This window comes from Gymnogyps californianus, chromosome 12 (genome assembly GCF_018139145.2).
Source record: "Gymnogyps californianus isolate 813 chromosome 12, ASM1813914v2, whole genome shotgun sequence".
Lineage (NCBI taxonomy): Eukaryota > Metazoa > Chordata > Aves > Accipitriformes > Cathartidae > Gymnogyps > Gymnogyps californianus.
In genome coordinates, this window is record NC_059482.1 from 2887363 (window position 1) to 2902706 (window position 15344).

At 62.2% G+C, this 15344-nt stretch overlaps 1 protein-coding gene across 1 annotated transcript in view; it reads left to right on the top strand.

Moving 5' to 3' along the window:
• The first annotated feature begins 11069 nt into the window (after positions 1-11069).
• GSE1 (Gse1 coiled-coil protein) overlaps positions 11070-15344 on the top strand; it is a 37820-nt gene continuing 33545 nt past the window's right edge. The window contains exon 1 of the mRNA XM_050904259.1: positions 11070-13037. Coding sequence (XP_050760216.1) covers positions 11070-13037 — 1968 coding nt within the window. The remainder of the gene's footprint in view (positions 13038-15344) is intronic.

Here is a 15344-nt window from a genome sequence, read left to right on the forward strand (position 1 = left end):
TTTTCCAGCCCCTTTTTCTGGGTGTCTCTGAGCCTCGCTGGTGTTTGCAGCAGGGTCCGGCTGGGATTTTATCCTGGCTCCCCAGTGGGTCTTTCCATATGTGTGGCTGCTTGGCATAAGCCCCTGCGCGTGGTGGAGCCTCCCGCCCTCGGGATGCTTGCGAGAGCCGTAGCTTGGCCCCTAGACAGGTATTTGCTGCCTTTTAAAGGCAGGATACTGGCTTTGATGCTCTGCCTCCCTCGCCTGCAGCTTCTCCGTGTGCGTTGACCCTGTGGGGTTTGGGGACCCCTCCGTGCCTGGGGGTTCTGGCTGGCGGGCGTTGCATGCAGCATCCTCCCCGCTGCTGCCAGCAGCCTGGACCACCGCTGGTGCAGGTGAGCTGCTGGCAGGAGAGCAAGCCGGGAGCTGCTCCCCCCCGCTCCTGCTCTCCCTCCCTCCCTCCCTCTCTCCCCGCGGAGCGTTTGGACAAATAAAGTTCGGAAAAAATCCGAGCTGGAGCTGCTGACTCCTTGTGCAAGCGGTTTAAAATAGGCCACGCTGTTCCAGGCCGGCGGCAGCCAGCTGGCCCCACGGCCTCCCTGCTGGAAAACAACTGGGAACAATAACACGGGAGCCCCGCGCCGAGGCTGTCACCACGACACAGGCAGCGCTGGGATGTGACCTGCTGCCACCCTGCCTCCCTGCACGGCCTCCTGCCCAAACACGGGGCTGGGGGTCCCCGGGGGCATCGTGGGGCTGGCAGGAGCAGGAGGGCTGCTTGTGGTGGGAGGGGGCAACTTGGTGACATTAATGAGACATTTCCCTTTGCTGTGCAGGTGGGATGTCACCGGGAGGGGAAACAGAGGCACCAGCACCGGGGGGCTGGGGCACGCAGAGGAGCATCCCCCGCGAGAGCATCTCCCCCCATCTTGCACCGGCTGTGCCCGTGTCTCTGCCTCCGGTGGGATCCTGGGCAATCAACCCCCTGCTCCTATTGTATTTCTGTATTTTTTAATACAAAGCGGAGCTGCTGGCCGGGAGCCCGGGGGGAAGCAGGCCCCAGGTGGGCTGGACAGCGAGGTGCCGTAGGGTAGGACCGCATCCCCCCGGGGCCGGCCGGTGCCGTCAGCCCGCGGTGCCTTTTCCGTGCTCAGCGGTCCTTCGGGGACAGGAAGGGCTGCATTGTAAGAGGGCCTTCCAGGATTTCCTCCAGCAGCCCTTGGAGCAGGATGCGGTCAGGCATCGGCTTCCAGGGGAACCTGCAGCCTGCATGGATGCTGGGGTGGCCTGGGGACCCTCCACCGCTCCTTTCCAAGCCAGCCCCAGGGCAAGCCTGGGTGCTTGTGGTCCTGTAATCCCAAGGGGACTCTGCAGAGCGTGGGCCAGTTCCCATGGCACGAGGGAGGGCTGAGAGCCGGCAAAGAGGTGGGAGCCCCATCAGCCCTGGCCTGATCCAGCACAGCCAACAGGCTCATTCACCACCCTGGCCCGAAAGTGTTGTGTAAAGGAGGCAATGGGGTCCCCAGTGCAGGCAGTTTATTTAACTCGTGTCCGCTCCTAAAGATGATCCTCGAGCATCCTTGGCAGTCTCATGGACCGGCGTGCCAGCGAGAGCTTGGCCGGACACAGAGCAGGAGGAGCGCGGTCCCCCTGGGGTAGATCCCAAACCGCAGGCACAGCGATGCAGCTTGTGAGGATGTGAGCAATGCACCGGGGCTCCCAGGGGACCGGGGACATCACCCCATCCCAAGCCTATGTGCAAACACGGGGGGCACCCCATCGCTGTCCCTGGCTTGTTTCCTTGTCCACCGCTGCTGGCATCTGCTTTGCTTCCCCTCGTTGCTGCGCTTGGATCGTTTCTGATCTTCCTTCCAACGTGGTCTGGGAAAGCGGGAGAGCAAAAGCATCCATCCGCTGGGACACAGTAGCCAGAGCCGTCTGCTCCGGCAGCACCACATCAGCCCAGAGTCGGAGCATCAACCAAAAGCTATCTGAAGGGTGCAGCATCCTCCCTCCCCTGCCACCGGCGCCGGCCGTGCATGACATTGGCGCTGCCGCTCATCCTCTGCGCCCGCTCCCTCCGTACCGGCTGCACCAAGAAGGGCGATGCCTTGTTGCAAGGATTAATGGTTGCATGCAACTTGCCTTGAAGAGCTCGGCACCTTGGCTGGGGGGAGGAGGAGGATTTGGCAGCCAGGAGCAGGGGGATTAGCAGAGATTTGTTGGATCTCAAGGAGAGAGGTGCCAAGTTTTATTTGCCGGAGTAGAAGTCCTGCGGCAGGGGACCTTGAAGGATGCTGCGTGTCCCTATCAGCTCGCTGCAGCACCCAGGGCCTGGGGCTTTCTGCATGGGGGAGCCCGTGTGCCAGTGCCACGGGGAGATGCCACGGAGACAGCTTTTGGCTTGCATGGTTTTGAGTGGGTACCGCAGGCTCCTCGCTGGCATGGCCGGGGCTATCGGGGTGTCCGTGTGCCTGTGGTCCTGGAGGATTGAGCTCTGCAGGGCAAGTGTGAGATGGAGCAAATGCGACGCTCCTTGGGATGTGCAGGAGGTTAAAACCAGCTTGGGTTTAAGCTGAGCCCACGTGGTGCTGGTGCTAAAACGCCCTTGGGAGTGCAGCCCCTCGCCGGCGGGGAGCGGGGAAGGGGCTGAGTTCGTACCCCCGGTGCTTCGCCGGGCGGCACGGCCAGCCTGCAACATCTTGTGTAACAAGGAGGGAGCATCAAAGGGAAATGCCTGAGCGAAGCAATAACCCACGCTAACGACAACAAAAAACCCCCCCCTCTCCCCTTTCATTTCCCTCCCTCCCCTCTTGACCTTGAAGAATGCTGGAAGGTGTCATGTCATCAGCATTTCCCAGCCGCTGGGAGCTGGGGGGGGGAGGATTTTTTTCTTCCTTCGGGGCACCCTGCCAAGAATAACAGCCGACTCCAGCAGGTCGGCACAGGAAGGGAACGGCTGGAACCTGATTTGCAGTCAGACGCTCGGAGAGCCAGAACGCGTTTTATTGAAGAGGTCTCCAAGGAGGCATAAACCTTTCCCCCCCGCCCCAAAACAAGAAAAAAAAAAAAAAAAGGCCTTTCCGATGAAGCTGTATTTTTTTAATACGTATTTTAAAAAGCCTTTAAAATAAACTTGCTTTCAGTTCACGTTGCTGGTGTTGATTTACGGCAGGGGTGGGAGTTGGGGAGGAATGGGGAGAGGCCAGGGATGGGGACCCCATTCCTGGTGCACCCTGATTTGAGGCCGGGCGTGCGTGGAGTCCCTTCGGATGAAGGCACATTTGCCCGGTGGGATCAGGCTTCATCTCCTCCGCTGCCTCCAGCGGGGCGAGCGCATCCCTTGGGATGGATGCATTTAGCAGAAGTCAGAGGGAGAAACGCAGGCGTAATTCCTCCCGGGAAAGGGACGTTGCTTGCCTGGGAGACAACCTGGGCACAGGTCAAGAAGTTCAGTGTCCCCACCGTAACCAGTGCTCCTGAGTCTGACCGTGCTGCCTGTTAAACACGCCATGGCTGGAGGCATGGGAAGGTCCCCAGGGCAGGGACCGCTGGGCGCTGAGAGCATCCGTGCGGCTGGAGGGGGCGAATCCCTGCTGGAAACCCACGTTTGGTTGGAAAAGTAATTAGCAGGACACAGGGACACGCGTTAACCAGACAAACCAGACAGGAGCTGGCAGAGGAGGAGGTGCCCGGCCCACGTGGAAGCTGCGGGAGGATGGAGGGCTTTGCGGCCGCAGAGGTACCTGCCAAGCTGGGGAGGGAGCTCTGGGGGCTGGTGATGCCTCTTGACAGGCACAGTGGGAGAAGGGCTCGGCACAGGGCAGGGATGAGCTGGTGGTAATGGGAATTTGGGAGGTCTGGGCTCACGTTCCTGCAGAGTAGCCCCTTTGCCTCAGTTTCCCCAGGCGTGACGGCTGCATCCTGTGTCTGAAGGGATGTGTCCGTCGCAGCTGATGGATCCAGTGCTGTGCGGGGAAGGCGAGCCCGCAGCGGCAGGGATGAGTGCCTGCTTCGCCTGCACGGCTGGCACATTTCCTGTGCATCGGTGCTTGCCACAGCGGGGCCGGACCATGTGTGGGCTGTGCTTGCCACTGCGTGGCCACAGGCTTCCTCCCTGTTATTGCCAACAAAAATCTTTCCAATACAGAAGTTTCTCTTCTCACCCTTTGGCTGCAGAAGGGATGATTGATTCCTGATCCACTCCAGCCTGCGTTTACCAACCTGCCTTCAAAAAAGAAAGAAAACAAACCCCGTCCATCGCTTGGCCACCCGAAGGCACAGGAGAACCTCCCAAACAAGCACTTCCACCAATTCTTAGAGCGAAGACACTGGCGGCAGCCCTTGATCTCCAGTCCCGGTGGCGAACCTGCTGAGCTCCCAGCCCTTGCTCTGCTAATCTCCTCCCGCAGCTCGCTAAATCCTGCAAGATGTTCCCAATAACGAGCGCAGGCCGGGCTCGGTTTGTTTGCAGAGCTTCATCCTTGGGGACATCTGGTACCCTTGGCTCGCCTGAGCTTCAGATAAGCAGCAGTCGGCTTTGGGGGAGCAGGGACCATGGGTGTTCGCACCCCAATGAGACATCACGGGGTGCCAGCAGGGTTGGGGTGACGATGGGGCTGGGGTGACAGCCACCGGTGCTGGGATCGCAGGGTGCTGCTGGCTGGGTGCTGTGCTGACAGCTTGGCTCCTCCCGGCCGATCCGCATCCTGCTACCGGGAAGCACCGGGGAGGAGCGGGGTCCTTGCTGCCGACTCGCAGCCGGGGCTGCGGGATGCGGTGAAGCCATGCAGCTCTCCAGCTCCCTTTTAATTCCTTTCCCAGCTGCGTTGCCTCATCGCCATGACCAGGCTGTAACCGGAGCGGGTCAGCGTTTTGCTGATGGAATGTTTTTCCATCGGGAAATACCAATTTCTGTGGGAACATCTCAATTTTGACCAAATTTTTCTTTTTTCGAGGGGGAGAATACTTAAAAACGAGGCCTTTCAAGGAGGTTTGCCTTCCTCCCAACATTGCTTTTGAGACCAGCACAAAAGGGTGAGTTGTGGAGCGTGCAGGGTGCGTGCTGATGTGGGAGTAAAATCAGGGCTAAGGAAAGCCCGAGGCACGCTTCAAAAATAGTAAGCCAGAATATTTTTTAAAAAGTAAAAATGGAGTAAACTGGCGTATTGACCTCAAAGAGTTTTAATCTGGATTTTGGAGAAAGATTCAGCCTTTGTTTATCTCTCTCTCTGTATTTATACAGCTCGTTTTGCCTTTTCCCATGCTGTGCTACTTGGGCATCCCAGGCACTGCCACATCCATTTGGGTTTGACACCCTGGGTACCAGATATTCGCAGCGGGAACAGGCAATGCCAAGGGGGATTTTTGGCTGGGCAGGAGCCGTAACCTCTGCCTGCTTCTCAGGGTGACACGGGCGCCTAACTCCCTTGGGCTCTTTTGGAGCTCCACCGGCCGGCCCCCAGCCGTGGATCCGGCCCCGGCTCCCCGCGGTTGCCCGGCGAGGCAGATGGCATCTTCGACTGGTGAATAACGGGCTGGGAATAGAAAGCTGAAACCAGAGACCGCGTCTTCCCTTTGCATCTTCAGCGTCATGTGAGAGGCTCCTTCCCTCCCATCCCACTCGGCAGCGGCCAGGGCTTGCCTAGAAATAGCTCTTGGCACTCACGGGGCAGGACCTCGACCTGCCCCGCCGCGTGCCGGGGAGCTGATGCCACGCACAGCCCCGCTGCGGCTCCCTGCGTCGGGGCTCGGTGGCGGAGCGGGAGCGGAGCGGGCTTGGAAAACACTTTGAGCTTGGAAAACACTTTGAGCTTGGAAAACACTTTGTGCTGCCCACGGGGGGGGGGATGCCAAGTCGCTGGGATGGGTTTGTGCCCCGGGGCTGCCGGACCCCAGGGAGGACACGGGATGCAGAGTCCCTGCTCGGCGCGAGCCCCCAAGGGCACTGCAGGGGCCCGGCTGCTGCTCCCAAATTTTTACTGCTGTGCAAACTGTTAGTATTTGCACTGACAAACCTTTTCTTCCTTTTTTTTTTTTCCCCTCCCTCTCCTCTCCACCCTTTTTTAATAGCAGCCTCTAACAGCCACACTCATTCTTCTTTGTTGACATGGCCCTTTGGCATCAGCACTTGGCATTTGCAGAGCGGCTCGTTCTGGAAAAGAAAAAAAAAAAAAAAACACAAACCCTCTTAAAAAAAAAGAAAAAAAAAAAGCAACCCGGCCCTTGTGCCTTGCAGGGGACGTGGCTCCCTCCTGCCTCGCAGGGCACGGTGCCACAGGGTGAATCAGCGCCCGGCCCCGGCGGGGGTGAGCCGGGAGGTGCGGTACGAGGTTAACGCCGCTGGATGCCCACGCAGGGACTCGGAGCAGGGGCTGAGGGGGCTGGGTCTTCACTTCGCTTCCACCTATGTTCGTGCACTCGCACACGTGTGTGCACGCTCCTGTGCACCTCCAGGCTGGCCCCTGGGCTCCTGCTCCGACCAAACCATCGGCGACCACTGGGCCAGGCACCGAACGCGTCCCCACGATGGCTTTGTCCTCTGGCTGTCACAGGAGCAGCAATTTCTTTGCCGCAGCATCTCCGAAAGCCCTTGGTGGAGCGGAGCGGCTCCAGCTCAGCCGCAGCGTTGTCCCCCCAGGGCTGCGGTGCCTGTCGGTGGCCCCCTCCTCTCCCAAGAGTCACCTTTCTCCATCCTGCCTCATGGGGACCGTCCCAGTAGCATCCCTCCCTTCCAGGCATGGACCACCCTGCATCCTCCCTCACTGCAGACCCCGTGCTCCGGTCCACGGCTGCGGTTTCAGCGCAGGACGGCTGCCTCCCCATCCTCTCCGCTCGCCCCACAGCTCCCTGTCGCCTGCACGCAGCTTTTCTTGGGTCGTCTTTTTTTTTTTCATTTCAGGCTCCAAGCCGCGCAGAGGCAGATGTTCCTGCTCACACCAGCTGCGATCTTGGCTGAGAGCATCCTTGACTCACCTGCGTGGCCACGCGAAGGACCGGGGGAAATAGTTTACAAGCAGGAGAAAACCCGGCTGGGCTTTTCCAGCAAAAGGAATAGAAAAAAAAAATGAATTAATAAAGTTCAAAAATTCAAAGAAAGGTTAAAGCAGCAGATAAAGGATATATCCTGACTATTTCCGTGAACCAGTCCTATCTTTTCCATCTGAAAAATCAGCACCAACCGAGTGCAGAGATCAGCCTTTTTTTAAAAAAAGAAGAAAAAAATAAGCTTGCAGAGTAAAATACAGCTGTTGAGTGCAAAGTTTAAGGTCGCTGAACCCCAGGCCAGTGCCCCAGCATCCCACGGCGGCCACGCTGCCAGCTTCGCCCCCGGCAGGTGACACCGTGGTGCTCAGGCCGGCCGCTCCGTGCCTCAGTTTCCCCAGGTGGCATAGCAGGGATCCTCACCCGTGCCTGCACGTGGTGGCATTTAGATGTCCCTGTTGGATTTTGAACAGGGATGACGGCGGGGCTGGGCTGCCCGGCACGGTGCCCTTCCCTGCCTGGGTTTGCTCTCTGGCAGGACGCCGGGAGCCCATGGGTGGAGGTGGGAGCCTGGTCAGGCGCCGCGGCGAGGCAGCGGCTGTTCTGCCTCCCCGGCCGCGCACGGCTGGGAATTGCCTCCTTGGAGAAATATTCCCTTTTCAAACACCAGACCCCGCGAAGGATTATCCGGAGGGGGTGGCTGGGGGAACAGTCACGCTGTCTCGAAGGCACTGTGTTGTTTGAAATGCTCTTTAAGGCACTTGATGACTCACAGCAACAGCTGGAAGGAATAAGCAGTTGGTAATTTCCATATTAACCTCCCGGTCCCGGGGACGGAGGGGGGATCTGCAGCACGTGCCCGCTCGTGAGGGTGCAGCGGCACCTCGCCGGTGTGTCGCGAAGTGGGTGCTGCTGGGCACCGTCCTGCAGCGCCCGAGGGGCTGCAGGGATGGGGACGGGGATGAGGATGGAGATGGGGATGAGGATGGGGATGGCCCCAGCACTGGGCAGGCTGCTCGTGGATCCATCCCGAGCCTCTGCCCGATGCAAGCCGGGGGAAGCGCCGCACCACGAGGCCGCTCGGGGCTGTTTGTACAGCACCTTGCACAACCAGCGCCGAGTCCTGACGCAATACGGTCACGCAGCGGCTGTCCGGCCCCTGCCTCGTAAGGGACGTCTGTCCCTGGCGCTTGCCTTTGTGCAAGGGGGCGATTCTGCGTCGCAAGCCAGCAAGGAGGTCTAAGATGGGCGCAGTGAGGATGTTTGCCTCCTGAACCCGGACTGCAACCGTCCAGCTTGAGAGAGGAGCCATCCTGCACTGCATCCCGCTCTGTCTGCACTGCATCCCGCTATCCCCACGGTGCTGGGTTCGGAGAAGCGGACCTGGCTGTCACCATCCCCAGCCCTCGGGTCGCTTTAAAATGCCGGCTCTGGCAGGAGGGCTGCGCGCCGGCGGGAGCCGCGGTGGAAAATCCTGTGCTAGGCTCGCCTCGATCCCCGCGCGCCCCAGGGGACGCGTTTGCCGCCAGGGCATATGTTTTCAGTTCTTGCCGAGGCCGACTTGAGAAATTTTCTCTCCCTCCCAGCTTCTCTGTTGCAAACAGCAACCGCAGGGCCGGGGCGGCACAGGATGATAAATGAGCTGCTCTGTCCGTGCGCAGCCAAGGCCCGGGAAGCCGCTCCGAGGCAGGCTGCGTCCCGGCGGGGCGCGGGGGGAGCCGGGGGCTCGCGGCGCCTCCGGAGAGGCCGGAGAGCGGCGCAGAGGGTTGGTGTTTCGGGGCAGGGTTTGGGGGGGGGGGGGGGGAAGGGGGGGTCTGGCCCTGCTGAGCTCCGGTCCTTGAATGCAGCGCGTTGTTTTCTCGCCCATCTGCAGAGCAGGCGGGAGAGCATCTGTCGGCTGCGCTCGAAGGGTGGGCTGAGCCGGTGGCCGCGTCTCCCTGGGGAGCTCCGGCTGGGCAATTGGGGGCAGCCCGAGACCCCGCTCCCCGGGGAAAAGCCGGAGGCAGCAGCAGCAGCAGCGGATGCACGGATGGGGTGAAGCATTCCCCAATCCGGTGCTGCCGCCCTGGGGTCAGGGACCCCATCCTGCCCGGGTGGCCCCTTCCCATCCGGGAAAAGGAGTGACACTGAGAGACCACGTGCACCTTTAAAGAACATCGGAGTGATGTCCACCCCGACGCGCGCAGCGCTCCCAACGCCCTCGGTGCATAGAGCAGCCGCCACATCAGGCCTATAAATAAATAAAATATAACGAGGCCCTGCTGTCTTCTGGAAACCTCCGAAAAAAGCCCCATAGAGCCAGTTCTCCCAAGGTATCGTGTTCCCCGCTTTGTGTGTCGCCTCCCACCCCCCCTGCTTCTTTATTGCCGGAGCCATCTGCGTGGAAACTGGATCCAGGTCCCCGAAGAGCCCTCCTGCCCCCTGCCCGTGCTCCAGCTGATGTCACACAATCTGTTTGATCTCACGGCCAGTTGCCAGGGAGCACCAGACGCCGTCACCCGCGATCCGGGTGGGAGATGACATCAAGGGCTGGTCAACCCAAGAGGGACGCAGTCGGGGTGCCCCGAGGGCGAGGACCGTGCTCGCACCTGGGGGTGATGAGGAGCGGGGACGATGTGGCTTCTCTGCATCAGCCGGGTGTCCCGACGCGTGGCGTGGGTGTCCCGCCTGTCCCTCTGTCCCGTTGCAATTACCGACCTTGCCTCTTTGGGTTTGATCCCGCACAGCACCCTCCTTCAGCAGGACAGGCTCAGGGCTTTGCAAGGACAGGACCGGGGACGTTGCAGTGACTTGCCATGAACTCAAACTCAACAGTTCTGCCGGGTACAGGCTTCCTCCTAAAATGACCGCTTGAAAAATATCCTTACAGCTGCTAATATATTTTTTTTATAGGGAGAGCTGTGCCGAGCCGGTGGGTATGCTGACTAGATGCTCGGGCAGTTAATAAGTCAGGTTTAATTGTGGCTGGACCTCGGTACAGTTTGCACTTCCGCGGTGCCTATTGTCCAAGGACAGCAAAGTGCTTTACAAGCATTAAATCTTATCGCAGGCTGCAAGGCAGGTAAGGATATACCGGGATTATTGCATGCGTCACTGAAACGCGGCCAACTCCGGCTGGGAACACATCAGCTATTTACCAGTGAGTGGCAAAGCGATGCAGCATTTTAGGACCGAGCGGGAAATAAGATCTGGTATTGAACTGGAACAGCAGCAGGACTTTTTAAATGTGAAATAAATTACCAGGGCTGATCGGTGGTCGGGACACGGAGTTAATGGCTGGTGGGCAGCGCTGTAAAGGGCAGGGACGTGGCCGGTGCTTTCGGCAAAGCGCCGTGGGATCCGTCCTGCCGGCGTGAACCCGGACACGGTGCCATTTCCACGCTGCTTTGGGGAGGGGGAGCTGCACAAAGGGCCGCGGCGTGGGGAAGGGGCCGCGGGTGAGACAGCGGTGATGGAGTGGGAGGGAACAACGCGTGCGGGCCGCCCCGCGTGGGGGGGGGGGGGGGGGGGCTGCTGCGCGAATCCCCGCGTGGGGCCGATTATAAACCCCCTCGGTGGGGTGGGTATGTAAATACCCCCCCCCCCTCCCCGTGGGGTCCCTTTGCACCCCCCGCGGCGGCTGCCGCAGCTCCGAGCCGGGCTGGCGGCGGGCGGGCGGGCGGGGGGGGGGGGGCGGCAGCGGCTCGTTCCTCCCCCCCGGCTCCCCCCTCGCGGGCAGGTCGCGGCGGGGGGGTGGGGGGGACGGGGACGGGACCGGGGAGGAGCCGGGCCGGGGGGCGCCGGGGCCGGGAGGCGGCCGGCAGCCGCCCTTCCTCCGCGCCGCCAGCGGGACCCAAACTTTCGCACCGAACTTTTATTCCGTTTTTTTGTTGTTGTTGTTGTTTGGGGATATTTTTTGGTGGTGGTGTTTTTGGGGGGTTGGGTTTTCCCCCCCCCTCCCCTCTTTCTCGTTGCCTTCTCCGCGGCGGGAGGAGGCGGGCGGCAGCCGGGGAGGGGGGGGTGGGGGTAAGCGGGGGGGGGGGGGGGGGGGGGGGGGGGAGCGCTCCGCAAACCCGCCCCCCGAGCCTGCGTGTCCGGCGGAGCCGCGGGATGAGCCGGGGGCGGCGATGAGCGCGGCGGGGCCGGGGGCGGCGGTGGCGACGGCGGCGGCGGCGCCGCTCTCCCGCAAGCAGCGGCTGATGGCCGCGCTGGCGGCCGGCGAAGCGGCGGTGGTGGCGGCGGCGGCGGCGGGCGGCCCCGGGGCTCCGCAACCCCCGGCGCCTCCGCTCTGCTGCTTCATCTGCGGCGGCGGCATCAGCCGCGGCAAAGAGCTAAAGCTTCAAGTACGACCCCCCCGCGACCACCGACCCTTCTTCCCCTTCCTCCAGCACCAGGAGCCGGCGCCCGGCGCCCGCGCCGTCTCGGCGGAGGGCTGCGCCTTGGTCTGCGCCGTCTGCCGCTGTTTCCTGGGCGAGCAGTGGGACTCCTTCGAGCGCAGCCGCACGCCGGTGGAGAAGCGCATGTACTGGCTCAAGCGGCCCCATCAGTGCGAGGCGGCGGCGGCGGCGGCGGCGGCGGGGGGAGCCGGGCTGCGGCGGGGGGCGACGGGCTGGGACCCCGCCGCGCCGCCGCGCCGCCCCGCCGGCCAGGAGGAGGAGGAGGAAGAGGAGGAGGAGGAGGAGGAGGAGGGGGAGGAAGGGCCGGCAGCCGGCTCCGACCTCTCCGAGCTCTCCGACGCCGAGCCCCTCTCGGAGCCCGAGGGGGCGGGCGGCGCGGCGCGGCCCCCCCCGGCGGCGGCGGCGGCGGCGGGCAAGCGGGGGCCGCCCTGCTGCTCCTCGGAGGACAGCGAGATCAACATCACCAGCGAGGAGGAGGAGGAGGAGGAGGAAGGCAGCGAGCGGCCCTCTTGGGCGTCGGGCACCGCCTGCTACATCTGCGGCAGCCCCTTGTCACCCACCACCCAGCACCGCGTCCACGTGCAGAAGCAGGAGAAGACCTCGCCGGCACCCTTCTTCCCCTTCCTCTGGCTGCACAGCCCCCCGCCGGGCGCCCAGCCCCTCTCACCCGCCGGCAGCACCCTGGTGTGTCCCTGCTGCTTCGCCTCCCTCATGCAGCAGTGGCAAAGCTTCGAGCTGGCCAACGTGCCCGTGCTGCAGCGGCTCTACGTGGTGCCCCTCAACGCCGGTGCCATGCCCGCCAAGGGCCGGCGAGGGCTGAAGGAGGACGGGGCGGGTGTCCCGCCGGTGCCCGAGGCTTGCTACCTCTGCGGGGAGGAGTGCGGCAAGGAGGCGAGGCCGGTGGCGGCCAAGATCACCAACGGCAATGCGAAGAGCACCATGCATTTCCCCTTCCTCAGCCTCCTGCCTTGCCCGCCCAGCGCCAAGGGGCTGAACAAGCACTGGGAGGTGAGCAGCTGCCGCAAGTGCTTCGGGGTCTTGCAGGACCTGTGGGCCATGTACAGGGCCTGCCACAACGAGGAGCTCATCACCTCGGTGCAGAGCTTCCTGGGGAGGTACCACCAGGTCTTCTCCGCCGGTGACCCCGGCGGCCTGGCCGGCCACCTCGCCGTCAAGCCCGGTCCCACCTCCGTCTGCTACATCTGCGGGGCCGAGCTGGGAGCCGGCAAAGAGTTCCAGCTCAACGTCAACCCGCCGGGGCGATTTGGGGAGAAGGAGCCCTTTTTCCCTTTCCTGACGGTCTACCCGCCCGCCCCGCGGGCCAGACCGGCCGACTCGACCGGGCTGGTGGCCACCTGCGTCCTCTGCTACCATGACCTGCTGGGGCAGTGGCTGCAGCACGAGGGCAGGAACTCCCACCACCCCAGCAGCGCCTGGTCCCGGCAATACAAAGTGGAGACCTTCGTCTGCTTCTTCTGCCGGCAGGAGAAGAAGCGATGCCTTGGATTAAAAGCGGTTCAAGTGGCCAGGCTCCCTGTCTTCCTCTACACCCTTCGCGTGGCCAACAGCTTGCTGGTGGATGACGGGAAGCAGCTGACCATCGGCGCTTGTGCCGAGTGCGGTGCCGTGGTCCTGGCCGGCAAGAGCATGACCCCACCGGAGCTGCTGGCGGCGGCACCCCCGGCTCTCCTCCCCAAGGTAAGGCGGTTGGCCCGGACCCCATCCCTCCCCTCCCGGCGTTTCCCAGCTCTGGCATCGAGGAGGAGGTGGAGCGGTGACATAGATGGATGCTCTCCTTTCGGGTCTGGTCCCTGGGGGCGAACGCTAATGGATGGGGTGCCTTTAGCAATGAACTTTTGGAGCTGTCAAGCTGCGAAAGAACAGATAAAAATCCTTCCAAGAGGTGGGGAGAGCCAAGACCTGTCCTGTTGCAGAAGCGTGTGTCTGTGTTATTGGCGCCGGCTCGCTCGCAGCCCTGCGCGAGGGAGGTGAGGGCCAGCACGGAGGAAATCCTGATCCCGTACCGCTCGCCGTCAAGGGTGATCAGAGGTGCCGGAGGGGAGGGAGGGCTGGCCAGCCTGCCCTCCGCGGCAGCATCCTCGGGAAGCTCGAAGGAGCGCGTGGCCTCCGCCGCCGTAGGAAACTTCCCAAGTTATCTCCGGTTTTATAAGGCGCCTTAATCAAAGGGTTTCTCCTCGGAGAAACCTCAGCCCTTCCCACAGCCGGGGGGCTGATGTGCAGGCTCGGGGCTGGGTACCCCCCACCTGTGCTGCTCTGGTTATCCTGCAGTGAGGGACCCCCAGGCAGCATCCCCCTGCGCCTCCAGCCCCCTGCACCCCCCCGAACCGCCGCAATGGAGCCCTGCAGCCCTGAAGGGTGTCACGGGTGTCATCGCCTGGGTGCTGCCAGTTTCCCGGGTTGCTCTTTTCTGCACCTCCCTCCGGGGTTATGCAGGGTGCTTTGGGGGCATCGCCTAGAAAGCAGCATGGCAGAGCAAAGGTTTACTAGCCACAAGCTTGCCTTTCTTGTGGGATGGGGAAATAACTGCTTTTACCCCCAGATTTCCAGCTTGCAGGGGCGTGCTGGAGAGCCGCTGCTCTATATCTGCAAACCAGGCCCCAGGCCAGGCTCCGTAAAATGCCAGCATCCTAAATCCCCGAGTTGGTTTTCAAAGCCTTTCGGCTCCGTTCGTAGCCAGAACCCTGCGGCTCTCCGAAGCGCTGGCATTTTCTTTAGAAATGTAAACCAGCCCTTCCAAGACAGCGCTCCTTTTCTCTCCAGTCGCTCTCCCTTGGCTGGTTACAAATATAATTTTCCGTTCAGCCGTGCTGGCTCCGAGCTGGGGAGATGCTGCTTGGAAAGCCACCGGGCAGGAGCTGCACGCACCAGAGGGTCGGTGCGCGGTGCCGGTGCGGAGAGTGCCAGGATGGCACAGGAGGTTGGGTTGGCACCGGCGATGGGAATCCTCCGGAAGCAATTGCTTTCGGGTGATGTCCCCCAGGCTCCATCAGCCCGAGCCGGACGGCCCCAACATCACTGCAGGTCATTCGTGGATGCAGATGATTTATTTGCAGGCTCGCCCGCACGGGAGTCTGCTTCCAGTCAAAACGACTTGCTGTGTGCAGAGGGGTCTGAGATGGTGGAGGCTTTCTGGATGTTGGAGCTGGTGCGGGGCTGCGTGGGTTGCGATGCCCACGTGGTCATGGCCACGCTGCCCGTCTGTCCATCCCCTGGTCTGTCCATCACCTGGTCTGTTGGCAGTTGCAAGGTGCTGGAGCCCTTGCTGGCTGGTGGCCGTGGAGAGCTCAGGAGCCAGGCGAGCACGCTGTGGTGCTAACCCGGGGGGTGATGCTGGGGTGATGCTCCAGCAGAGCCCGGGTGGGTGCAGCTGGTGAGGGGGGCGGCATCCGCGTGTCCCCAGCTGGTGTTTCATGCCTCTACCCTGTTAAGTGTCCCCAGGCCACGTCACGGGGACATTATGGACAGCAATTCTGTCCCAGCTCGGATGCCAGCGTTGAGTGCTCGGGGGTGCTTCCCGTGAGGTTCCTCAGTGCCCCCCCCCGGAACCCAGCATTTCTCAGGGACACCAGTCCTCATCCCCGCTGGCCCCAGCCCCAAACTCCCACTTGGGCTCCTGCCTGCAGCCCCGTCTCCAACCCGAGCGGCTCTGAAAAGCTTTTGTGTGAGGCTATGAAAGGCGGAGGGGGAGGAGGAGGACACAGAGGGTGTCCTGGGGAAGAGATGCTCTTCAGTTCCTCCCTCTTATTCCCGGGTTTGCTAATGAGCAAATTAAGGGGCTGCGACAACAGGCAGGGTGGCAGGAGGCAAGGCAGAGCTGCCTGGGGAGGGCAGGACCGGCTGGTCCAGGGACCGTTTCGCTTTGCCAGGCTCTGCCGTGTCCTGGTGGTGACTCTCTGGCTGGCGAGAAGGTCCTCTCGCCTTTTCCCTCCCCGTCTCCACATCCTTCCCATCAGGCTGAGACCTCACAGATGTCAAGGTTATTTA